This window comes from Tamandua tetradactyla, chromosome 15, assembly GCF_023851605.1.
Source record: "Tamandua tetradactyla isolate mTamTet1 chromosome 15, mTamTet1.pri, whole genome shotgun sequence".
Lineage (NCBI taxonomy): Eukaryota > Metazoa > Chordata > Mammalia > Pilosa > Myrmecophagidae > Tamandua > Tamandua tetradactyla.
Window position 1 is genome coordinate 74,835,885 of NC_135341.1, and position 26,871 is coordinate 74,862,755.

The window sequence follows — 26,871 nt, forward strand, 5'->3', positions numbered from 1 at the left end:
GCAGCTCCAATGGCGGTCAGCCGGAGAATCACCAGAAGCTGCCCCACAATTAGGCGATAATTATGAAGGCCAGAGATAGGGGACTGAGACAAAGACACTTCACTGCAAATAAGATCAGACACTGAGAGGGAGTCCCATGACATAAGGGGTGCTTTCATTCAATGCGTGGGAGGGTTTACAGATTAACTGAGGAAATGTAAGGGAGTGTGTGATCACATCTTGTTTTTCCAGAAAGGCATACAGGGTAAAGAATGGCATCAAACTATGAAGGGGTCTGGTGTTTCTGTTCAAAGAACCATTTGCATATTTTTTCCTCTTAAGGGAGGCAGGCTTAAAGATTAACTGAGTCCTTCCCCCATGACGTGGATACATCCTGATTCATTCAAGCCAGCAGAGCTCCTTGTACTCTACTTGCCAGGGATTGGTTTCAGATGAACGTGCAATCCTGGTGCTAAAGTATGAAGATACATTTTCTTGGGAAAGATGAGACTCTGAAAATGCTTGAGAGGTAACATCATAGATGGCTTGGTTTAAGCTATTTTATATGGATTTTGAGTTCCTTGTACCTGGAACTGTCCTAGGTCAAATATCTGTTAAATAAGATTTTTTTCAAGCAGGAACAGTGATGTAGAAATATGATTGAATAGTTTTTTTTATTATATTTTCAAAACAATACTTATCAAATGACAGCATTTTAGGCTTACTTTTGAAAAACTGAACATAAATATGATGCTGTGCCGCTATGGTTTGATCTAAGCCTTGTAAAAGATGAACTGAGGTGTGGGGACCCAGGGCCTGGGCTTCCCCTCGATATTGAGAGCAGATCAATGAACACAGCTGCCCACATGACTGGGAGGATATTAAACGTCATCAGACCTTCTCAGGGGGGAAGGTTGTACAAATGGTAACTTAAACAAGGCATTGAAACTCCTCTCCATTGATCACTGCTGATAACAAATCTCCAACCCCTTGTGTCACAAGACTCTGCTGAAACTGTTCTCATAAACTTATCCTAAGTCCTTAGAAGCCCTTACACTCCCCCCACCATTGGGAAGAGTCTTCTCCTGTTGGTAAGTCCCAGTAAAATTCCTGTCTAATTCCATGCCTCAAGGATCGTTTGGTCTTGGGGCTGCCCCAACCCAAGCCCTCCAAAAGCTGGGTCGGAATGTGAGAGAACTTAGAAATGCTGTCAAACTTTATCTGGGTAACAAATGAATTCCCTAATTGGGTGGTAAGGAGCTCCACCAAGGGGGTGGAAAGGGGAAACTTATAAATGGGGCAAGCATAGAAGCAAGACAAGAAATGTTCTGATCTATGTTGTATTGCCTTATTTAGCCTGGTTCCAGTGGAAAGGCCTTTCTTAAGGTGTCTATTTCTGATAAGCTGATATTAAGTTTCCATTTCTTGGTATGGCAGGTGAAAGGTATAGTGGCTGTTTACAGGAAATGCAGCTTAAGTTTTGATTTTGTGTTTTAGGTTTCTATCAAGGATTACTCAAAGTTAGTCAATCCAGTGTAAATGGCCTCCTAAATTTTAACATCCTTGCAGATGTTAAAATAATGTGTAACTACATTTTAGCTTACATGTTCTGTTATCAAGCATATATATACAAATGTTTTTGAGAATTGGTCTATTGTATCTATAAGAGTGTAAGATTTCAACAAAATAATACTCATAGGAAATCTTCTTACCCATGAATTTTTCATGGTTGGAAGATTTTTGTTTTACAAGAATCAAGATTCTCTAATTACATTAGTAATAAATTGGCTAGGAAAGCAATAGAAGTGCCTATTGATCACAAGGGGCTTTTTGCCCCCTAAGTGTCTAAAACAAAGGTTTTCAGAACTTTAAGTGTTAACTAAAAGAATGACTAACATTCTCATTGAGCTTTTGATTTCCAGTGTATTCAGGACTCACAATATTGAGGTGTTTAAGTAAAATAAAATGGCCACCTGCATTGTGCAGTTGCTGGAAGGGACCCTTTCCAGGAAGAGCTTTACTAGAAGACAAAAACAATTTACCTGTAGGGGCTTTTTGAGAAAATGGAACATAACCTACAGTACTGTAGATAAGCAACACCTAGTGATAAACTAGTTTTGATGCAGTAAAGGTGGTTTATCAGAATGGAAAGCGTACCATATTAATTAAGGTACATTTGCTCTCCACTTTGTAAGGCTCTCCTGGCCCCATGTATAATGGAACTCAACATCAGCCAATCAGACCATTTCCTTGTTTGCTTCCATGTTTGCCTTTTACGAGCTTGCCCCCCCCATGTCTTCAGAGGAGTTCTCTTCTACGTTTTGAATGAGATGCCGTCCAATTCATGACTTGCTTGATAAAGTTGTAAGATCCTAAATTGCATACAAGTTGTTGTTTTGTTTTTTTCAACCAAGTGATTGACCTGGAGAGTACAACGATAATGTGATTCTTTTAAGTTTTGTCATCTTCTAATTCATCACTAACATATCTAGCAGCAAACTTTACCCTCAAATCCTCAAATATTTCTTGAGCGAAAATACAAGTTAAGGAGAGGTTTACTATTGTTTTAAATTAGGATAAATATACCTACTGTATATAACATGTATCCGTGGTTTTGATTTAAATTATATAGTTATACCCACACACATTTATATGCATATGCACACACCCGACCCCACTACATTCAAATACACAGCTCAGTAAGGAAAGGCCCACTAGGAAAGTGGGAATGCCTGCATCTTGATACTTAAATAGCCCTTCTTAGAAATCAGCTTTCTTTTTTCATGAATGTAACTTTACTTAGAGTTATAAAATACATTTATATCTTAGTCAATTGAAAGTTTATGAACTTAGATTTTCTGTATAGTGCAACAAATATCATGATGTGAAATGACACTGAATTGGCACAGTGGGGATTTTGTCCCCCCACAGGATATTTGGCAACATGGAGGGACTTGTTAAGTTGTAACAGCTGGAGAAGAGTGCGGTGCTAATAGTGGGTAGAACCAGCGTTGCTACTAAATACCCCAAAATGCACTGGATAGCCCCCCACTACAAAGAATTCTCCAGCCCAAAATGTCAATCGTGCTTAGGTTGAGAAATCCTGAGTTAACAAAATAAAACACGTGGTGATTCTTCCTCATTTAAAATAGCATTCCTGCTAATTGAGTAAATGACAATGCTCTAACCATACTTTCTAGTACAATTCTAACATTTTAAAAATATATTTTTATAATTAACAACAAACAAACATACAAACATTCTTGGCATACAAACATTCTTGACATGGTTGCAATCAGTGGCTCACAATATCATCACATAGCTGTGTATTCATCACCATGATCATTTTTTTTTAAACATTTGCATCTCTACAGTGAAAGGAAGAAAAAAGAAACAACTCATGCATGCCATACCCCTAACCCTTTCCTCTCATTGGCCACTAATATTTCAATCTGCTCAATTTATTTTAACCTCTGTTCCCCCTATTATTTGCCTATTTCTTATCCATATGTTTTACTCATCTGTCCATACATACCATAGATAAAAGGAGCATCAGATGCAAGGTTTTCATAATCACACAGCCACATTGCGAAAGCTATATTATTATACAGTCATCTTCAAGAAACATGGCTACTGGAACACAGCTCTACAGTTTCAGATACTTCCCTCTAGGCACTCTAATACACCATAAACTAAAAAGGGGATATCTATATAATGCTTACAAATAATCTCCAGGATAACTTCTCAACTTTGTTTGAAATCTCTCAGTCACTGACACTTTATTTTGTCTCATTTCTTTCTTCCCCCTTTCAGTCAAGAAGGTTTTCTCAATCCCTTGATGCCACGTCCCAGCTCATTCTAGGATTTCTGTTCCATGTTGCTAGGGAGATTTACACTCCTGGGAGTCATGTCCCACATGGGGCGGGGGGAAGGGCAGTGAGTTCACTTGCAGTGTCAGCTGAGAGAGGCCATATCTGAGCAACAAAAGAGGTTCTCTGGGGGTGACTCTTAGGCCTAATTTTAAGTAGGCTTAGCTATCCTTTGCTGGGATAAGTGTCATATGAACAAACCCCAAGATTGAGGGATCGACCTATTTATTTGGTTGTCCCCCAATTCTAATATTTTTAATGGAAGGCTTATTAAGAAAGTATATTCCATTGGGGACTGCCAGTAGGTACATTGAGCACATTGCCCATTTAATCCATGTCAATTATCAGTTGTCCATGGGCCAGAATCTTTTAGGAGATTGTTATAAATGCAGACTCTCAGCTCTAGTCCAGGTCTGCTGAGTCAGAACCTGCATTTACAATCAGATCCCCAGGTGATCTGTATGTACAGCGAGACTCAGAAGTGTCGGATAAGAGAACTGTGTATCTATGAGAGTGAGCAGATAGTTACATCCCAGACAGTCTTTGGCTGCTATAATAATATTTGGGAATAATCAGCCACAAAATGTCTTCTGACTTCTGTGCTTGGCCCGCACTACACCTCCAAAGCTCATCTGTGACCGGAAGCTGTGCCAGGAGCTCTACTTCCCAAGAACATGAAGCAAAACTGAAAATACCCCAGGCCGCCGACTTGAGATAGAAATTTCCCTGTGGAAGATTTTCCTTTTGCCTCCTTTACACCTTTCTCTGTGGGTCAGCAATTAAATAAGAGAGGGAGAAATTCATCAACGTACACTGAATTTTAATATTAAAATTAACACAGGAACTGTTACAGGTCTACCATCATCATATGTGAGAGTTATTGATTCCAAAAATTGTGTCCCAATTTCACCCTAAAATCCCTTTGGATAGACTAAAACCTTTGCCACTCTGCAAAGAAACAAAGCAACACCAAGCTCTATAGTTTTCTTTGGAGGTTGCTTCAGAATCTTAAATCTGCTTAAAAAGTCCCAATTCCAGTGTGAAGCAGCATAGTGTAAATATCTAAGTGAAAAACTTGCTGTTTGCTAAGTGATTTTTTTTAACTTTTTTTTTTAATTAGAGATATTATAGGGTTAGAAAAAATCATGCATAAAATAAAGAGTTCTTATAAACCACCCTACTGTTAACACCTTGCATCAGTATGGTTCATTTGTAACCATTAATGAAAGAACATTTTTATAACTGTACTATTACTATAGTTCATTGTTTAGGGTTCACCATTTGTATTATACAGTCCTGTGTTTAAACAAAATTTTTATTCTAGTAACATATTTTGCAACCTATAATGTCCTCCTTTCAACCACATTCAAATATATAATTCAGTGCCTTAATTACATTCACAATTTTATATTAACATCAGCACCATCCATCACCAAAAGCTATGATCAATCTGAGCAGGAACCTTGTACAATGTAAACATTAACCCCTCATTTCCTACCTCTACCCCCTCCCCTGATAACCTGCATTTTGGATTCTGAGTCTATGAATTTCCTTATTCTAATTATTTTATATCAGTAAAGTCATATAGTATTTGCCCTTTTGTTTCTAGCTTATTGCTAAGTGCCTTAAATAAAGTGATTTGAGGGGAGTGGTAGGAAATGTACCGTTTATTTTTAATGTCAAAGAAAAAACTGAAGCAAAACCCAAGTTTGTGAATTGAAAAGTCGAAAGCATTTTAGGTTTAGAGATACTAAAGCTACCTCTCCTTCAAATAGAGGAATTTATGTGTAACAGAATAGGTGCTCTTGTCATAGAAAATTGTTATGTGAAAGAAAAAGAAAAAAGAGTAAGGACCTGGAATTTGTAGAAGTCCAGGGACTGAATTACATAAAGAAACCATCAACTGGGGATTCCAGAAAATATGACCTGAAACAGGATTCCCTATACAATGGTTGTCCAGGTAGAGTTTCCCAAAGAATCTCTAGGACCTCCACAGAATGGACTGGGTTCCATTTTCAGTTTGGTTTGGAAAACATTCAGTTAAAGTTTTAGATCTGTCTTTACTACAGGGCTTCTCAGAGCTTTCAATATGTTCATGAGGATTATGAATCTTCAAGATGTTTTATGCAGCATTTCCAAGACATGCTTTCATATATCTTTTGTAAAAAGTTCTTTTGGACATATTTCTTTGACACAAAGTTCGGGAAATGCCTGTACAAGTTGCTGTGTAATAAATAGTCAGGGACATTTTTCAGATTGAGATGTTGAGGAATAGTTTTGATCTGAGGCCAAGGTATATAAACCTGTGACCCAAACATTAAAGTGTCCAGTTTCTCAAAGTTCATGGAATCTATAAGAGAAATAACTTGGGGGACTACTAGAATGGGAAATTGCAAAGAACGGTAAACCAGCCCAGGAAGGACCAACATGAAGCAAGAGGAAAGCCTGAGAGAGGCTGATGAGTGCACACAAAAGAAGCAAATAGGGCCTTCTGATAGGGAACAACAAAGGTGGGTGGGGTGGGGGGTGGAAACCTAACTTTGAGAGGTTCTACATGAAGTCAAGATCTGAAGGCTAAAAAAGACGGGCATGTAATGTAAAAAAAGAAAAAAAAAAAAAGACAGCCATGCAAATATGTGACGCAAGAGCTTTCTCAGGCAATGAGAAGACACAGGAGCAGTCTTGGTGTGCTTGAAGAACTGAAAAAACGCCAACATGGCTGGAGCATTATGAGTGGGGGGAAAAGTAGAATAAGATCAATGGGAGCCTGATCATGCAGGGTGTGGCAGGGTGTGATAAGATATTATATGCAGGAAGTCTGGATTTAATCCTATGCACAGCATCAATGTGGTGGCTGCTATGAGGGAAACTGATTAAAGTGAGGCAACGGTGAAAGTGGAGAAGATGTAAGGAAACTGGTGCATAGTCTGGATGAGATGATGGTAGGCTGAGCTAGGATAGCTGCGAGATTTGGATTTGTTTTCAAGATGTGGCTTTTTGTGTTTGTTTATTCAATGGAAAAGAAAACCTTTTATACTGTATTCTCATCTTAGCTTGCATAACCCTATCAAGAGCCTAATGGTGGAGTGCATGCATTGCAGGGGAAATTGGTGGGGGAGCTGACTGCTTGAAGCAGTGAATCATTAAGAGTGGCAGCTAGAATGCCCTTCAGATACATTACCATCCACCCCAACCTCTGTTTGTGTGCTCTCTTCCCTCCATATATAGAAATGGATTATCTTTCCCTAAATGGTGGCCTAAGGCATCTGTCTTGCTCATCTTTGTATGCTTTTGGCATGTAAGTGGTGTTTAATGGATGTTGCTTAAATAGAAATAGGTGGTTAATGAAATGACACATTTCTTCTTGTGAATGAAATCTTCCACCATAACTAGCTCTACAATGAGGAGATAATCTGGATTATTTAGTCGGGGAGAACTAGGTGACAACTACGTTAGGACCTGTGCAGTGTGATTTTTCTGGTGCAAACCCCACACAACTTCTTCCTTTGATGTGCCTACTTGATGTTGCCTGAACTTTGGCTATTAGAAATTAACTTCTCTGTTATGAGGGTCTATCTCTTACTGAAATACAAATCTCCTGAGAGAGCTATCACGTGAGCTTTATTGATCATCTTGACTTTAGTGGTTCTATCTTATCAAGAGAACAAACAGATTTCAGTAGTAGGAGGAAAATGGTGTGGAGGCATTATAGCTCAGTGTGGAGAAAATTTCCTGCTTGGGGTGGGTGGGAATGTGGAGAAAAGGGTAAGAGCATAGAAAAAGGAGGATTTCTAAATGTTTATACACTTTGACTCAATAATAGCACTTGTAAGTGGCAACCTAAAAAAAAATACTAAAAAACAGGGGCAAAGATTTTTGTTTACAGATAGTTATTGCTTTGTTTACCACAAAATCAATGGAAGCAATCAAGATATTCATTGATAGGGGCATGGATAGGTAAATATGATTTGGCCTTATAGTGTAATATTGTGCAGCTATTGAAACTAGGTTTCTAAAAAATTTCTAATAGCAGGTGATAAATACCCAAACAAGAATATACAGGGTGGTGCAATGGTGGCTCAGTAACAGAATTCTCACTTGCCATGCAGGAGACCCAGGTTTCGTTCCTGGTGCCTGCCTGTGCTGGTCTGAATCTGTGGTGGACCCCAGAAAAGCCAAGTCCTTTAATCCTCATTCAATATTGCTGGCTGGGAGCATATTGATTGTTTCCATGAAGATGTGACCCACCCGATTGTGGGTGGTAACTTTTGATTAGATGATTTCCATGGACATGTGTCTACACGCACTGAAGGTAGAGTTGCTTACTGGAATCCTTTAAAAGAGGAAACATTTTGGAGATCCCTTTTGGTGGAGCCATGAGAAAGCCAGCAGATGCCGCCATGTTTGCCATGTGTCCTTCCAGCTGAGAGAGAAACATTGAACGTCATAGGCCTTCTTGAACCAAGGTATTTTTCCCCGGATGCCTTAAATTGGACATTTCTATAGACTTATTTTAATTGGGACATTTTCTCGGCCTTGGAGCTAGCTGTAAACTAGCAACTTATTAAATTCCCCTTTTTAAAAGCCATTCTGTTTCCGGTGTATTGCATTCCAGCAGCTAGCAGACTAGAACACTGCCCATGGAAAAAAAAAAGGGAGTAGGTATACACATATATGCTATGCATGTATAGTATAATCTCAAATATCTTAAAGAGTGATCCGTGTAGAAAATGCTGACTATACTATATGTGTGTGTGTTAATAGTAATCGGATTTTGAGTGAGATTCATTTACTTTTTAAACAATTTTCTGTATTTTACAGATTAGAAAAATTATGTATTATGAGAGAAAATATAACAAAATATCTATACACAAATATCGTTTAAAAGGGGGGATTGCTCAGATATCATAGCTTTTCTGCAGTTGCTAGGCAAACATAGATAATTATCACATACATTATGGATATGACTAAACCTTTTGAAAATGGCTACCTTTCACTCCTTGGAAGCTGTTTCAAATTTGTTAGTCAAATGACTGCATCCCCTTCTGAAAAAAATCTGGGTATTTTGACTACACTTGAATCTGTAGGGCAGTTTTTCAGAACTCAAGCATTCGAGGCATTCCTCATGACTTTAGGATATATTCTTGTTACAGAGGAGTTGATGGGGGATGGAAACTTGAAGGACATCCAGATTCATTGGAAAGGCAGCCATTATGCTATTTTCACAGCATTTGAAATCCCACTTTCTGGCATTTGGCTGAAATGAAATTGCTGCAAGGTAATTTGGCATCCAGTGAAATGTGGTTGCTGGCTCAGGCCACTTATCTCCCACAGAGTGCAATTCAAATTGTAAAACAATGAGGATATGCAAAAGTTCCAACAACACTGTAATCCCCACTTTGCCCAAGCCATCATATGCTCCCGAAAGATGTTTTCCAGGCCTGAACTTCTTGCTAAAGTGTAACATTGTCTCAAATATCAGAAAATGCCTTTAGAAAGTCTTGGTATTCATTTCTGTTTTTTTCCTTCTGTTTATCATGGGAGTGTGTGTATTTCTGTTGGGGTCATCTAGGTTCAAGTAAGTGATAATTTCTGGAATACTAGTGTGGCCACTTGGAGTTGTATGTACCCCAGAAAAACATATTCTTAAACTTAATCCATTCTTGTAGGTGTGACTTCATTCTAAGTAGGACTTAAAAAATTTTTTTATTAGAGAAGTTGTGGGTTTACGGAACAATCATACATAAAATACAGAATTTCCATTAACTATCATTAATGGGTACTGCATTAGGTGTATTTTTCTCATATACCACCTAATTATTAACGTCTTGTATTAGTGTCATGCATTTGCTATAATTCATGAAAGAACATTCTTATACTTATGCTATTAACTATAGTCCACATAGGGTTCACTGTGTTATAAGTTCTATGTATTATTTTTTAGTTTTTATTTTAGTAATATATGCAACCTAAGGTTTCCCCCTTTTAACCACATTCACCTCTATAATTCGGTGTTGTTACTTATACTCACAATAATTTGCTACCATCGCTAACATCTATTCCCAAATCTTTACAATCAACCTAAATAAAGATTCTGTGCAAATTAAGCATCCACTCCCCATTCTCTAACCCCATTCTATCCACTGGTAAGCTATTTTCTAGATTCTAACTCGTTGAATTTGCTTACTGTAATTAGTTCATATCAATGAGAGTAAATGATATTTGTCCTTTTGGGTCTGGCTTATTTCACTCAGTCTAATATCCTCAAGGTTCATCCATGTTGTTGCATTCATCAAGACGTCATTCCTCTTTTTTCTTTTTTTATTGCAATTGTTTTACAATATATTCACATCATACAATCAATTCAAAGTATACAATCAGTGGCTCACAGTATCATCACATAGTTGTGCATTCATCACCATATCAGTTTTAGAGTAGTTTCATTATCAAAGTGAAAGAGAGAAAACCCAAAATAACCCATACCCCTTATCCGCCCTCCACCCCAATTCAGTGACCCCTAGTATTGGTGTGGTACATTTGTAACTGTTGATGAAAGAATGTTAAGTTTTTACTGTTGACTATAGTCCATAGTTTGCAATAGGGGTATTTTTTCCCCATACGCCACTCTATTATTAACTCCTCATAATAGTTGCATATATGTATTCTAGCTCATGGAAGAAAATTTTTAAATTTGTATTGCTAATCACAGTCATCATCCACCACAAGATTTACCGAGTTATACAATCCCATGTTTTAACCTTCTGTTTTACTTCTGGTGGCATATATGATTCTAAGCTTCCCGTATCAACCACATTCATGCACAATTTAGCACTGTTAATTATATTCACAATAATGTACCACCATCGCCTCTATCCATTTCCACTCATTTACATTTAAACTAGTTAAAAATTCTGTACATCTTTAGCAACTGCTCCACACCCCCCTCCCCTCCCCCCGCCACCCCTTCTCTAGCCAAATTCTATCTCCTGGTAACCTATATTCTAAATTCTCTGTCTATGAGTTTAAATATTGAAATTAGTTCCCATGAGTGAGATCATACAATGTTTGTCCTTTTGTGACAGGCTTACTTCACTCAATATAATGTCCTCAAGGTTCATCTCTGTTGTCACATGCTTCAAGACTTCATTTCTTCTTACTGCTGAGTAATAGTCCATCGTATGTATATACCATGTTTTGTTTATCTATTGATTGGTTGATGGACACTTGGATGGTTTCTGTATGTTGGCAATTGTGAATAATGCCACTATGAACATGAGTGTGCAAATGATGTTTGTATCCCTGCTTTCAGTTATTCTAGGTATATCCCAAGTAGTGAGATTGCAAGATCATAAGGCACCTCTATACTCAGCATTCTGAGGAACCACCAAACCATCTTCCAGGGCAACTGTGCCATTTTATGTTTCCACCAGTAATGAATGAGTGTTCCTATTGCTCCACATCCTCAAAAACTTGTAGTTTTCTTATTTTTTTTTAATAGCAGCCATTCTAGTTGGTGTGAAATATCTCATTGTGGTTTTGATTTGCATTTCTCTTAGAGGAAGTGATTGTGAGCATCTTTTCATGTGGTTTTCAGCCATTTGTATATCCTCTTTAAAGAAATGTCTATTTGTATTTTTTGCTCATTTTCTTTCTTTTTTTATTAATTTTTTAATAAAAAATGTAACAACAAACAGGCATAAGCATTCTTAACATATAATCATTCCATTCTACATATATAATCAGTAATTCACAATATCATCACATAGTTGTATATTCACCATTATGATCATTTCTTAGGACATTTGCATCAATTCAGAAAAAATAAAATAAAAAGAACAGAAAAAAATTCATACTGTACCCCTTACCCTTCCCTTTTATTGATCACTAGCATTTCAATCTACTAAATTTGTTTTAACATTTGTTCCCCCTATTATTTTTATCCCATAAATTTTTTACTCGTCTGTTGATAAGGTAGATAAAAGAAGCATCAGACACAAGGTTTTCACAATCACACAGTCACATTGTGAAAGCTATATCATTATACAATCAGCTTCAAGAAACATGGCTACTGGAACACAGCTCTACATTTTCAGGCAGTTCCATCTGGCCTCTCCATTACATCTTGACTAACAGGGTGATATCTATTTAATGCATAAGAATAACCTCCAGGATAACTTCTTGACTATGTTTGGAATCTCTCAGCCATTGACACTTTATTTTGTCTTATTTCGCTCTTCCCCTTTTGGTCAAGAAGTTTTCCTCAATCCCTTGATGCTGAGTCCCAGCTCATTCTAGGATTTCTGTCCCATGTTGCCAGGAAGGTCCACACCCCTGGGAGTCATGTCCCACGTAGACAGGGGGAGGGTGGTGAGTTTGCTCGTTGTGTTGGCTGGAGAGAGAGGCCACATCTGAGCAAGAAAAGAGGTTCTCTTGGGGATGACTCATGCCTAATTTTAAGTAGGCTTGAACTATCCCTTGTGGTGTTAAGTTTCATATGAACAAACCCCAAGATTGGGGACTCAGACTATTGCTTTGGTTGTCCACACTGCTTATGAGAATATCAAGAATTCTCCACCTGGGGGAGTTGAATTTTCCCCCTTTCTCACCATTCCCTCAAGAGGACTTTTTTTTGCCCATTTTTAAATTGGGCTGTTTGTCCTTTTGTTTTTGTGTTGTAGGATTTCTTATATATTCTGGATATTTAAATGCTGGTCAGATAGGTGGTTTCCAAATATTTTCTCCCATTGAGGAGGTTGTCTTTTCACATTTGTAATAAAGTCCTCTGATACTCAAAACTTTTTAATTTTGATGAGATCCTAATTATCTATTTTTTGTTGTTGTTGCTTATGCATTGAATGTCAAATCTGAGAACCATCACCTATCACAAAATCCTGAAGATGCTTCCCTTCATTTTCTTCTAGGAATTTTATAGTTCTTGTTCTATATTAGATCTTTGGTCCATTTTGAATTAATTTTTGTGTATAGTGTGAAATAGGGGTCCTCTCTCAATCATTTGCAAATGGATATTTAGTTCATGCATCACCATTATTGAAGAGACTGTTCTTTCCCAGTTGAGTGGACTTGGGAGCTTTGTCAAAAATCAGTTGGCCTTGGGATGCATAGGTGGTTCAGTAGTAGAATGCTTGACTTCCATGTAGGAGACTCTCCTTTGATTCCCAACTCATGCACCCTCGAAGAAAGAAGTAAGCATCAATTGGCCTAAATAAATGTAAGAACATGCTGTTTTCATGGATTGGAAAGCTAAATATAGTTAAGATGTCAATTCTACCAAAATTAATTTACAAATTCAATACAATCCCAATCGAAATTCCAAAGTCTATTTTGCAGAAATGGAAAAGCCTATTGTCAAATTTATTTGGAAACATTATTCAAATCTTCAAGATCTGGTGGTAGGAGACAGTTTCTTAAACCTTACGCCTGAAGCACAGGCAATGAAAACAGAAATAGATAAATGGTACCTAATTGAAATTGAATATGTTTGTGCTTCAAAGGACTTTGTAAAAAATAGCCAAAAACATTTTGAGAAAATAGAACAAAATGGGAGGACTCATACTTCTTGGATTTAAAGCATATTACAAAGCTATAGTGGTCAAAACAGCATAGTACTAGCATAAAGATAGATGTATTAATCAATAGCATTAAATTGAGAGCTTAGAAATAGACCCTCATATCTATGGTCAATTAATTTTTGACAAGACTTCCAAAGCTACTCAGCTGGAATAGGAATCTTTTCAATGAATAGTGCAAGGAGAACTGGATATCCATATACACATACACACACAAAAAAAAAAAAAAGAAAAAAGAAAAAGAAAAGGAAGAGGAACCCTATTTCACACCTTCTCAAAAACTAACTCCAAACAGATCAAAATCCTTAATATAAAAGCTAGGGCCATAACATTCCTAGAAAAAAATGTAGGTAAGCATCTTCACGATCTGGTGGTAGGAGACAGTTTCTTAAACCTTATGCCTGAAGCACAGGCAATGAAAACAGAAATAGATAAATGGGACCTAATTGAAATTGAATATGTTTGTGCCTCAAAGGACTTTGTCAAAAAGGTAAAAGGAAGCCTTCTCAATGGGAGAAAAGATTTGGAAACCACATATCTGATAAGGGTTTAATAGCCAGAATATATAAAGAAATCCTACAAATCAACACTAAAAATACAACACAATTTACAAATTGGCAAGACGCATGAATAGGCAAAGAGGATATTCAAATGGCTGAAAAGCACATGAAAACATATGCATCTTCACTAGCTATTAGGGAAATGCAAATCAAAACTACAATGAAATAATCATGCCTATTAAAATGGCCACTATTAAAAAAACAGAAAACTACAAGTGTTGGAGAGGATGTGGAGAAATAGGAACAATTATTCACCACTGGTTAGAATATAGAATGGTGCAGCTTCTGTGGAAGATGGTGTGCCAGAAACCCTAAGGATATTTCTGATAAGGCCCCTCATGAAGATTTAAGCAAACATGGATGCAGCCAGCCATTTCAGAAAAAGCCAGGATTGGAGAGATTTATGGAAGGTCCTATTATCTGATGGGTGTAATCCCAGTGTATTACATAGAAAGCCAACAAGAGTGTTGTGGGATTTGTATAAATGGAACCATTGCAAGTCTGGACTAAAAGGTGCAGAAAAGAGACAGAGTGAAGGAAAAATGTCTTCAGAGGCAGAGCTGTAGAGGCTAAGGTCTAGAGCCAGGAAACCTGGGCCAAGAGAGTGGACTGACCGATAGATGTGGAAAGGATGAGTTTGTCCCAGAAGCAGAGGGTGAGCCTTCCACCTTGATGCTTAGGAAGGGTTGTGTCACCTCAGACCTCAGAGAGGGTGGAGCACATTCCTTGGGGGGTGGGGAGTGCATGGTTGCCACCACATTGTTCTGGAGGGGTTGAGCATGTGCCCTGGAGATGGCGGAGAGTCTGGGTGTGGCCCTGGTGCTTGGAGAGGGTGGAGCCAAGACAAAGGGGTCTCCTCAATGTCCCCTAAGGTTGTATTTGGAGAGAGGTGGGCTACTGTGTGGCCCTTGGAAAGGGTGGGACTGCCACTTTCTAAAGACCGAAGGATAAATGACTCTCAGACTTTGAAATTTAATGGAGTTTGCTCTGTAGGTTTCCAGAACTGTTTGGGTCTGGTGACCTCTGTTTACCTTTTGATTTCTCCCCATATCAATGGGAACATGTATCCTATGACTGTACAGTCTTTGTATTCTGGCAGCAGATAACTTGTTTTATGTTTCATAGGTCCACAGCCAGAGGAGAATCTTTTACTTAAAATAGACAATGCCTGTAGCTGACTCTAATGCGATTTTGTACTGGTTTTAACTTTGTATTGTATTTGTAATATACTGAAATGCTTTAAGGCTTTGTGATATTGTAGTGGAGTAGATGTATTCTGTATATGGAAAGAACATTTCTTTTGGGGGATCCAAAGGGTGGAATGTGCTGGTTTGAAAGTATTATGTACCCCAGAAAAGGCATGTTTTAATCCTGATCCAATCTTGTGGGGACAGCTAGTTCTTTTAATCCTAGTTCAATATTGTAGGTTGGAAACTCTTGTTTATATTATCTCCATGGAGATGTGATACACCCAATTGTGAGTGTGAACTTTTGATTAGATAGAGATATGACTCCACCCATTCCAGGTGTGTATTGATTAGTTTACTGGAATCCTTTAAAAGAAGAAACATTTAGGAGAGAGTCAGAAACAACAGAACTGACTGAAACTTCATAGCAGAGCAAATACAGATGCCAACCCTTAGAGAACAGAGACACAGATGTTTGGAGATGCTTGGAGCCCAGCAGACATGGCCATGAGATGTCAAGCAAGCCAGAACCTGGAGGGAAGTCAAGAGATGAAAGCCAGCCCCAGAGAAGCGAAGTGAGGAACCCCCACAGGAACAGAGGCTGAAAGCAATGGAGCATAGGAGCAAGGGACCAGCAGATGCCAGCTGACAGAGATATTTCTGACTCATTGGCCTTTCTTGAGTGAAGGTAACCTCTTGTCAGTGCCTTAATTTAGACACTTTCACTTCCTTAGAACTGTAAACTTGTAACTTATTAAATTCCCCTTTTGTAAAGCCATTCCAGTTCTGGTATATCACATTCCAGCAGCTTACTAACTAGAACAGATGGTTTTGGAGTTCCTCAGGAAGGTATGTATAAAATTGCCATACGATCTGGCAATCATGCTATGAGCTATATACTCATAAGAACTGAAAGCAGGATTGCTAAATGACATTTGCACACCAATGTTCATAGCAGCATTAATCACAATTCCCAAAAGATGGAAACAACCCCTGTGTCCTCAGCCAATGAATAGATAAAACGTGGTATATGCATACAACAGAATATTTTTCAGCTGTAGGAAGGAATGAAGTCCTGATGCATGCAACAACACAGATGAAGCTTGAGGACATTCTGTTGAGTGAAATAAGCCACACACAAAAGGACAAATATTGTATGATCTCACAAATATGAACTAAATATAATGAGAATTCTTGAAGCTAAAATCTAAAATATAGGTTATCAGTAGTTAGAGAGAGGGTAGAGAATGGGGAGCTGATGCTTGATTTATAAAGAATTTTTGATAAGGTTAATTATAGATGTTAGGAAATGGATGGAGGTGATGGTAGCATGTTACTGTAAGTGTAACTAACAACACTGAATTATGGGTGTGGTTATGGTGGAATGGGGAATTTTAGGATTGTGTTTGTCACTAGACGGGAAGCTAAAGGATACAATATAAGGACTTTATATTATATGAACCCTGTTGTGGACAATGACTGTGGTTATTTGTAGAAATATAAAAATGTTCTTACATGAACTGGAACTAACGTATGTCACTACTACAAGGTGTTAATAATAGAGAGGTATATGGGGAAAATACAACTAATGCAAACTATGAACTATAGTTAACAGTAACATTCTAATATTCTTGCATCAGTTGTAACAAAGGTACTATACCAGTGCTAAGTCTCAATAATAGGAGGGTGTGGTAGTTAGATTCAGTTGCCAACTTGGCCAGGTAAAGGCATCTAGTTCTGTTGCTGTGGACATGAGCTAATGGTACCTGAACCTCATCTGTTGCTAATTACATCTGCAGTCGGCTAGGAGGCGTGCCTGATGCAATGAGTGATGTTTGACTTAATTGGCTGGTGCTTAAATGAGAGATCACAATGTAAGCACAGCCCAAGCAGCTCAGCATACCTCATCTCAGCACTTGTAGCTCAGCCCAGGCCTTTGGAGATACAGACAGAAATCACCCCAGGGAAAGTTGTTGGAACCCAGAGACCATCCTGTGCCTTCCACGTAAGAAAGAACCTCAGTTGAAAGTTAGCTGCCTTTCCTCTGAAGAACTAATGAAATAAATCCCCTTTCATTAAAAGCCAATCTGTCTCTAGTGTGTTGCATTCCAGCAGCTAGCAAACTAGAACACAGGATATAAGGGATATGAATTTTTTTTTCTTTCAAGCAATGAAAATATTCTCATGCACAGCTCTGTGATTATACCAAGAGCCATTGATTGTATACTTTGGATTAATGCATAGTGTGTAAATAAACTGTTTTTAAAAAGGTTAACTTGAACAGATCATTAAGGAAAAAGAATCAATTGGTCATAGATGTGAGAGTATATTTCTGAACTCTCAATTTATGGTCAATATATCTATCCATATGCCACTGCCATGCTGTTTAAGCCACTGTAGCTTTGTAATATGCTCTAGATTCAGAAAATATGAGTTATCCAACTTTATTCTACTTTTTGAGATGTTTTTTGGCTATTCAGAGCCCTTTATCGTTCTAAGTAAATTTTGTAATTGACTTCTCCATTTCTGCAAAGAAGACTGTTGGAATTGTTATTAGGATTATGTTGACTGTAAATCATTTTTGGTAGAACTGACATCTTAATGATATTTAGTCTTCCAATCCATGAACATGGAATGTCCTTTCATTTATTTAGGTCTTCTTTGATTTCTTTTAGTAATGTTTTGTGGTTTTCTGTGCACATGTCCTTTACATCCTTGATTACATTTATTCTTAGATATTTTACTCTTTTAGTTGCTATTATAAATGGAAATTTTTCTTGATTTCTTTCTCAGATTGTTCAATGTTAGTGTATAGAAGCACTACTGATTTTTGTGTGTTGATCTTGTACCCTGCCACTTTACTGAATTCTTTTATTAGCACTAGTAGCTTTGTTGTAGACTTTTGAGGGGGATTTCTATATATAAGATTATATCATCAGCAAAAAGTGAAAGTTTTACTTCTTCCTTTCCAAATTGGGTTCCTTTTATTTCTTCTTCTTGCCTACCTGTTCTGGCTAGAACTTTCAGTACAATGCAGAATGATGATGGTGATTGTGGGTGTCCTTGTCTTGTTCCAGATTTTAGATGGAAAGTTTCAGTCTTTCACCATTGAGTGTGAAAGACTGTGGGTTTTTCATATATGCTGTATTGGTTTGTTAAAGTTTTCAGAATGCAGTATGTCAGAAATGGGATAGCTTTTAAAAAGGGGATTTATTAAGCTGCAAGTTTACAGTTCTAAGGCCATAAGAATGTCCAAACGAAGACATCCAGAGAAAGGTACCTTGACTCAAGAAAGGCGGATGGGTCCAGAACACCTCTGTCAGCTGGGAAGGTACGTGGTGATGTCTACTAGCTTCCTCTCCTAGCTTCTCAGTTTCAAATGGCTTCCCAGCAGCATTTACTTTCTGCATCTCCAAATGTCTGGGTCTCATGCTAGCTCTCTTGGTTCTGTCAGCTCTGAAGCTTTTTCCTAAAATGGTTCCCTCTTAAAGCTCTCCAGTAAGCAACCCACCTTGAATGGGTGGTGACACATCTCAATGGAAACCACCTAATCAGAAGGTCCCACCTACAATTGGGTGGATTACATCTTCATGGAAACAACTTAATGAAAAAAATCCCACCCTACAATATCACTTGCCCCTTGTTGGGAATATAATTCCAGCTCAGTCATTTTCCAGGACCTCTGTGCTCACGTTCCTCAGGGTAAGCAAGGGAGATTAGCAGGGGTTCCAAGTGCTCATATACCCATAACTTTTTTTGCTTAACCCACTGTAAGAGTGTGCATACCTCATGCCAAGGCCATATTTGGCCAGAGAAGTGATATTGTTTTAACTCTTCAGAACCTGCAGTTGGAAGATGTTAAAGAACTCACAGTGTCCCATCGAACCCCTCCTTAGCTGTATCTTGTTCCTAGGCACATATATATTTCATATATATCTCATTAAGTGCTTGCCATTAGGTCTTCTGCATGAGTTTCTGCCCTGGTTCCTCCAATAATAACATGAATTTCTCAGGGTTCAGAGCTCTACCTTTTATTTCTTTTATATACATATATAATATAGTGTCTAAGAAGAGTTCAGGCTCTGGAGATATATACTGCCCATTCTACCTCATACTGGTTTGTGACTTGGCCATGTTATGAAACTTGTTTATGATTCAGTTTCCTTAACTGTTAAATGGGACAACAGCACCCACATCATAAATCTTAAATAAGTACGTGTAAGTTAATACAATAATGACACATATTAAGAGCTTAATGAAAGTTAGCATTCATTCATTCAATACCTTTAGAATTATTTAGTGCTCCCTATCCTCTCTTTTAGGAAGATGTGATTGATGTATCTCAGCCATCCAGATGCTTTCTACAGCCTGGTCTCTTTCTTGCTATTTCCATGGCCTTGATTCAGAATCTCCATGCCTTGTAGCAGGCACAGTGATTGGGACTCTGATGTTTAATCTTCTGTGTGTCTGTCCTCCCACCTCATTCCACCCTATTCAGTTCCCCTCTCCCATTTATTGAGTTCTTCCAAAGAGTTATGCTCCATACTAAGAGCTTTATGTATATTATCTCATTTGCTTCTCACAAGAGCCCTGTGTGACCTAGTGGCCATTGTACTTGACAGTTGAGGAGACTGAGAATTGGAGGAGTTAACTGACTTGTAGTATTCTTTTTCTTCCACTTTCCCTAAGGATCTGCTTTGAGTTGGGGCAGAGTCTGCTATCTAACTGAAGGTATACTACAGCCCAAGGAGAGATGCCACTCTGCTGTTTTACTTCTTTGCAAATCACAAAATCTGGATGAGACCTGTGCAGTTGTGCACAGGTCATATGCCAGGGACTGTGCTAGGTGCTGGAGATATAAAAATGGAATGACCTGGTTAGCAACCTCAATTTATTTATTATTACCTTTTGCTGGTGAAAAATCGCCCCCAAACTTAGTGGCTTAAACAGTAATTTATTGTTTCTCATGAGCCCATTATTGCCTAGGCTCACTAGATAGTTCTTTCTCTCCCCTTGATATTGTTTTAAGTCATTCATGTTTCTACATTCAGCTGGAAGCTTGACTTGGGGGATCTAAAATGGCCTCAAATACATGTCTGGCAATTGTGCTGACTGTTGGCTGGTGCCTCAGTTTCCTCTATGTGGCCTCTCATGCTCCGAGGCCTCTTAAATGTGATCTCTCCAATAGGATGGCCTGGAGTTCTTTATGTGGTTGCTGGCTTCCAAGAGAAGAAAAACAGAAGCTATAAATCCTTTAAAGGGCGAGTTACGGAAGTACCCATACTGCATTTTGGCCAAAGGAATTTTCAGAGCCAGCTCAGATTCAAGAGTAGGGAAAGAGACTCTCCTTGATTTGAGGAATGGGTTAGGACTACAGGGATGGGAGGGACTGTCGTAGCTGTCTTCAAAGCAATATGCCACACTCACTGACCGTCGAGCTCTATAGCCAGAAGAACAGGGTTTTAGAACTGTTCGTCTGAATCATTTGATTCAACCTCCTCATTTCACAGATGCAGAAACTACAATCCTAGAGGTCAAGCTACTTGTTCTAGACACGCAGCAGAGGACCCGGGCTTAGAACCTGGACTTCTCTGGTTGGTGTCATCACCTTTGTGTGCCAACGTGTTTTGTTTTTCCTCCAGTAGAGGGGGTCTCTTTGCTGAGGTCTTCCCTTCTGACTCAAACCTGTCCCTGCAAGTTGAAGAACACAAGGGTGCAGAAGAGAAGTGGGGCCTGGTTTTTCTTCTGTTCTTGAGCCTGGTACCTGCCTCTCCATTCAAGGGCTGGACACTTGGGGTCTTGAGTTAGTAATTTGACCTCATTGACCAGCATTGACTGGCCAGGCCTTCGTCATCACTGCCTTCTCTATAGATTCTGAGCATGAAATGACACTGGGTTTTACCATGTGCATAAAAAAATGGCCATTCAAATCCCATCAGATGTTATAAAATAAAATCCAGCATATTTATGTAATGCTTTAGAGTAGTTTAATATTCTAGTACATTTTTCTAAAATCCAGACAATTATTGCAGCATGAAATATGTTGCTTGGTTTGAAATGGTACAGGTAAGCATTCCATTTTCCCTGATCAGTATGGTGTTCTTTCAGACTGCTGGATGGAGGATAGATGTTTATTTAGTATAGAAGATAATTTTTGTTATCAAATTTAGTTCTGGGATATCCTCCTTAATTCTCATGGGTGTGCCTGACTCTCATTGTGGATTAAGGTAAATGAGAAGTAAATTAGATTTATTACTCCTCAAAGACCATAAATTTCCAAAGAAGAACTAGGAGAGGCATTTGCCAGGAAAACATGTTCACTTGATGCCTGATGTGCTGAGTAGGTTATAGATTGAATACAATTTTTAATTTCATTCTTATACCTTTTACTATTTTTATAGATTAAATAAATAATTGTTTTATTATAGGCAATTTGTAGAAGACGTAAACACACAAAGGAGAAAATACATGTCACCTATGCCCATCTTTCAGTCAAAACCATTGTTAACATTTTTAGTGTATATTCTTCCTATCAGATAGATACAGCAATAGATCTATAGATTGATATAGTAAGAGACATAGATATACATATAGAAAGAGATGTTTTTCTTTTAAAAATGGGACAATACTGTAAAATAATTTTGCAACCAGAGTTTTTTTAAATTTTTTATTACTTAAATATAGCATGAACACTTTCCATGTATGAACTATTCTTCCCCTATTCAGGTGAAATCAATCTCTCTTGTTTTAACAGGGCAGTGATATTGAAGCACTGGTCAGGTGTTTGGAAAATGTCCTGGATTGCACTTCTGTAGGTGAGTAAGTTTCTTCTAATTCCAAAATCTAGTGATCTCTTGGAATATCCAAAAAGTAGACAGTTTGGAAGAAATCTGACAGATATTTCTGTCCAAACTTGATATTTCACAGAGAGGAAAACTGAGGCCAACAGAAGTTGAGTGTCTTGCCCAGAGGCCAGGAAACTCAAAGAAGAAATATTTGTTGTTATTATTTTTTAAATAGGAAACTTTTGCTTTTTAAATTAGGAAACTTGGAGTTTCCTAATCTCCAAGGATGACTTAATTGAAATCTAGTTGCCCAATGAGATCAGATGGTGACTTAGCAATGCATAATAACAGTTTACACAGGTTTTCCTGGAAAAAGGTTCTTCCCATCCCACTTGTCCTGTAGAAGGAAACTGCATTCAGTCAAACTGCAAGGACCATCGCTCTGAAGGTCAGTCAGTTACTGGAAGAGATTCGGTCTGAAAAACAAAGCTGAAATTTCTTTAGCATTGTCAGTCTCGATAAATGGGATTGCTGTGCCTCAAGGATAAAATGCTATTTCTTTGTTTTTTTCTTTTCTTCTTCTTTTTTTTTGTTAATCCACAAAACCCAACTGTGATAACTTCTAGCACAAGAAGATAAATTGTCACACCTGACAAGGGTAGAATAGCAGAGGATGGTCTTAAAGTTCCTGGGAGAAAAGGACTGAGTTACTTTTTCCTTTGAAATTTGACTTGTGAGGTTTTTTTATTTTTCAATTATATGACCAGAAGCAATCTCTTTCAAGGGGATGGCAGGAATAAAGATGAACAATTAAGGCAATGTTCTAAGGTGTGTCAGCATTCACCTCTATTTTATTAGGGACTTTATGAATAATTTACTTCCCTTTCCTAGCTTATTCCACATTTCTGTTTGAAATCTAAGTTATAACATAGCTCCTTGGTTTTCTCTCCTGACCATCAGCATCTGATCTGTTCAGCTGCACATCAGTATCACTCATTAGGGACATTTAGCTCCAAAGTATGGACTTGAAGAGTCAGACAGCTTTCCTTTGGACAAATCACCCTCCCTTCTGGACCTCTGTTGGGTTAGAGAAGTAGATTTTAAACCAGGTCCCTTGGGAGTCACTAGGAAAGGAGAAAGGGGAAGTGTACTGAGCAGCGTGAGGACAGAAGCCATGTCTGCACTGCTCATCTCTGTTTCTCCAGAGTCTAGGACAGTGTCTTGTGCAGAAGTGGTTTCTAACAGATATTTTAAAATATTTTAAGAGAAGTGAAGTGCAGACCCTGCTCCTGAATCAGCTTCAACCAAACTAGTTTCACTCTTATCTGTTTTATAAATTGGGTTTCTATATAAAGATTGTGGCTTGAAAAAGATTCAACTGCAATTTTTTTTTAAAGTTGAAATAACATGATTGGATAGATGATATCTAAATTCCCTTCTAGATGCTGATTTTTAAAAAATGGGCATTAGAGGAGTAAAGTAAAAATACACATTTATCTTTGTCTGGAGCCCCACAAAAATGAGAGGAAAAATAATGAAACTGATATAAACCAATAGGAACAAGGGGAGAAGGAGAGGAAATAGGAGCAGATGAGAGCTGTTCATGAATTTTAGAAGGTACAAAGCAGATGGATGAGTGGTACCTTAGTTTCTGGGCTGCTAAGACAAATACCACACAGTGGGTTGGCATATACAAAGGGCACTTACTGGCTTATAGTTTTGAGGCTAGGAGAAGTCCAAGGTCCAGAGGTCGAGAAGGCAATGCTTTCTCCCTGAAGACTTTGGTGTTCTGGGGCTGGCTGCCAGCGATCTTTGGGCCCTTTGCTTTTCCTATACATGGCGATGCACATAGGGCTGTCTTCTCCTTTCTCTTCTGGGTTCTGTCGACTTCCTGCTTCTACTTCTCCGTGTGACTTTCTCTTTATAAAGCCTCCAGTAAAACAATTGCGGCTCAACCTCATAAAGCCACACCTTAACTAAAAATAACATCTTCAACATGTCCTATTTACCATGGATTCACACTCATAGGAATCGTTTAAGATTAAGAACATGTTTTTTTTTTCCCCCCCTGGGGTATATAATTCAACCTATCACAAGTGGTAATTGAATTAGACAGCATAACAAGCTGAAAGCTAATTGCTGAAGATGTGTATGGGGAGGAAGGGAGAGGGAGGGGTAAGCCAGGAGAAGCAAGCCAACTGATCCCATAGAATCTCAGAAAAGCTCAGGGTTTGGAGGCGCCACTTACCTCTGAAGGCAGGATGTGGGTAAAGCTGAATACTGAGGATTGGTTGACAGTATGAATGAGGAACAGTGTACCTGAGGTCCCTTTCCCTCTGCTGACCAGCTATGGGATTGATTCCTCTCCACAGTCAAAAAATAAGACACTAGATTTGATTTGAGGAGGTGTTGAATCAGGGAGACTCTTGATTTGTGGGCAGTAGGGAAACCAAAGGGCAGGGTCATGCCTTGTGATGAAAACAGAGGGATGAAGTGGAAGTCTGTGTGCTGGATGATGACATCCCCAGACACCATCCCCGCTTGATTTCTGAAACACTCAGAAAAGCAGGGGCTCCACCATCTCTCTGGGAGGGAAAAATCCTAAAATATTGACATGTCCCAAGAAAATGACAGGGATGAACCCTACCAGTTGAAATTCTATGAATCCACAGAAAGAGCTTTCAATTGGCTTTTCTTAAAAACTTCTTTTATTGTATATTATAACATATATAAAAAGCAAAGAAAGAAAAAAGCAATAATTTTCAGAGCACACTTCAACAAGTAGTTATGGGACAGATCCCAAAGTTTGTCATGGGCTACCATACCATCCTCTCAGATTTTTCCTTCTAGCTGTTCCAGAATGTAGGATGCTGGAAGGAATAAATATTTTTTTAATCATCACAGTGGACTTTTTTTCTTTTTTGTGATAAATAACATATATACAAGAAAGCAATACATTTCAAAGCACAGCACAACAATTAGTTGTTGAACAGATTTCAGAGTTTGACATAGGTTATAATTCCACAATTTTAGGTTTTTACTTCTAGCTGCTCTAAGATACTGAAGGCTAAAAGAAATATCAATTTAATGATTCAGCAATCATATTCATTTGTTAAACCTTACTTTCTCTATAATAGTAACTCCACCATCACCTTTGATCTTTCTGTCCCACTCTTTAGAGGTATTTGTGCTGTGCTCTTTCTAATTTTTTCACATTGGAAGGGGCTGTCAATAATATATGGTAGGGGGATGGAACTAGCTGGTGTTCTATAGAGACTGGCCTCTCTAGGTTTCAGGGCTTATCTGGTCCAGGGACCCATCTGGAGGTTGTAGGTTTCTAGAAAGTTATCCCAGTGCATGAAACCTTTGTAGAATCTTATATATTGCCCTATGTGTTCTATAGAATTGGCTGGAATGGTTTTGGTTGGGGGTTGGCAATTTACGATAGGAAGCAATGTCTAACTGAAGCTTGCATAAGAGTGTCCTCCAGAGTATTCTCTTGGCTCTATTTGAAATCTCTCAGCTACCGAAACATTATTAGTCACATTTCTTTTCCCCCTTTTGATCAGGATGGAATTGTTGATCCTATGGTGCCAGGGCTAGACTCATCCCTGAGAATCATCTCCCTGTTGCCAGGAAGACCTAAACCCCTGGATGTCATGTCCCACGTAGGGAGAAGGGCAATGTTTTCACTTACAGAGTTGGGCTTAGAGAGGGTGGGGCACCATGTGAGCAACTGAAGAGGTCCTCCAGAAGTAACTCTTAGGCATACCTATAGGTAGACTAAATTTTCCACTATCTAATAAGCATCACAAGAGTAAGCCTCAGGATGAAAGGCTTGGCCTATTGATCGGGCGTCCCCAATGTTTGATACAGTGTCAGGGGATTCCCTGATGGTAAAGTTTAATAGTTTCATATTTTTTCTCTCGTCCCTTGAGGAACTTTGCCAATACCTTTTGATTATCTGCTTACTATATACTAGAATGTATCCAGGCATTACATTAAACTATACGGGATTAAAGGCCCTCATTCTTATCCTGTGTTTCAGTTGTTCAAATGAGCTATTAGACAGGTTGAGTTAGATTTTGTGCTACAGAAAATTTAGGTTCCAGACAAAATAGACCTTTCTTCCTTTGGTCTCAAAGAGTAGATGCTGTTCTAAAATATAGACAATGTCTTCCTTATCCCTGTGTTCTGAATTACCTTAATCCCGACCTGATTGGCTTCATTCTTATCTCTAAATACCAGGTTATAGATATATAAAAAAGCCTCTCAAAGTCCAGAAATAATAATTACCACTCCAGACTAAATGTGTCTGCTATAAAAGCTTACAATCCAGGCCCCTGTTTTCTTATAAGCATTTTCTAAAGGAGACCATACAATAATTGTTCTCAACTGGCTTTTAATATTTCACACTTAAATATGATTACACAACCAAGAGTCAGCAGATATCTGAAGAACTATAAAAAGAGAAAAATCAAAACAAAAACACAGAAAGAAGGATGTAAGAAATAAAAAATGTGGGGAAGATAAGGAAAAATTTTTTAAAACTATAATTGACATCCTAAAATACATCCTGTTCCAGCTCCAATCTCCAATATTATCTCCATGAAACAAACAAAAAGAATATATAGAGAATAAGAAAAAGCTCTTGAAATTATAATTTTGCTGGAAGAAATAAAAAATTGAGTGGAAGTTTTGGGAGATAAAGTTGAGGAAATTTCCCACAATATAAGTAATAAATAAGAAAATAAAATGATCAATTCAGGAGGTTCAGCGTCTAACTTGTAGAAATTCTAGGAAAAAAGAACAACAACCACAAAAAAAAGGAGAAATTTATAGAGAAATAAGAAAATTTTCTAGAGAGACTAAAACAAGTCACAAAGTTTCAGGTAAAGGAATGT

General features: G+C 38.1%; 1 protein-coding gene across 1 annotated transcript in view; it reads left to right on the top strand.

Moving 5' to 3' along the window:
• The window catches only part of NEK11 (NIMA related kinase 11), a 346,803-nt gene that overhangs the window by 239,273 nt on the left and 80,659 nt on the right, over window positions 1-26,871 (top strand). The window contains exon 15 of the mRNA XM_077130110.1: window positions 21,937-21,997. Coding sequence (XP_076986225.1) covers window positions 21,937-21,997 — 61 coding nt within the window. The remainder of the gene's footprint in view (window positions 1-21,936; window positions 21,998-26,871) is intronic.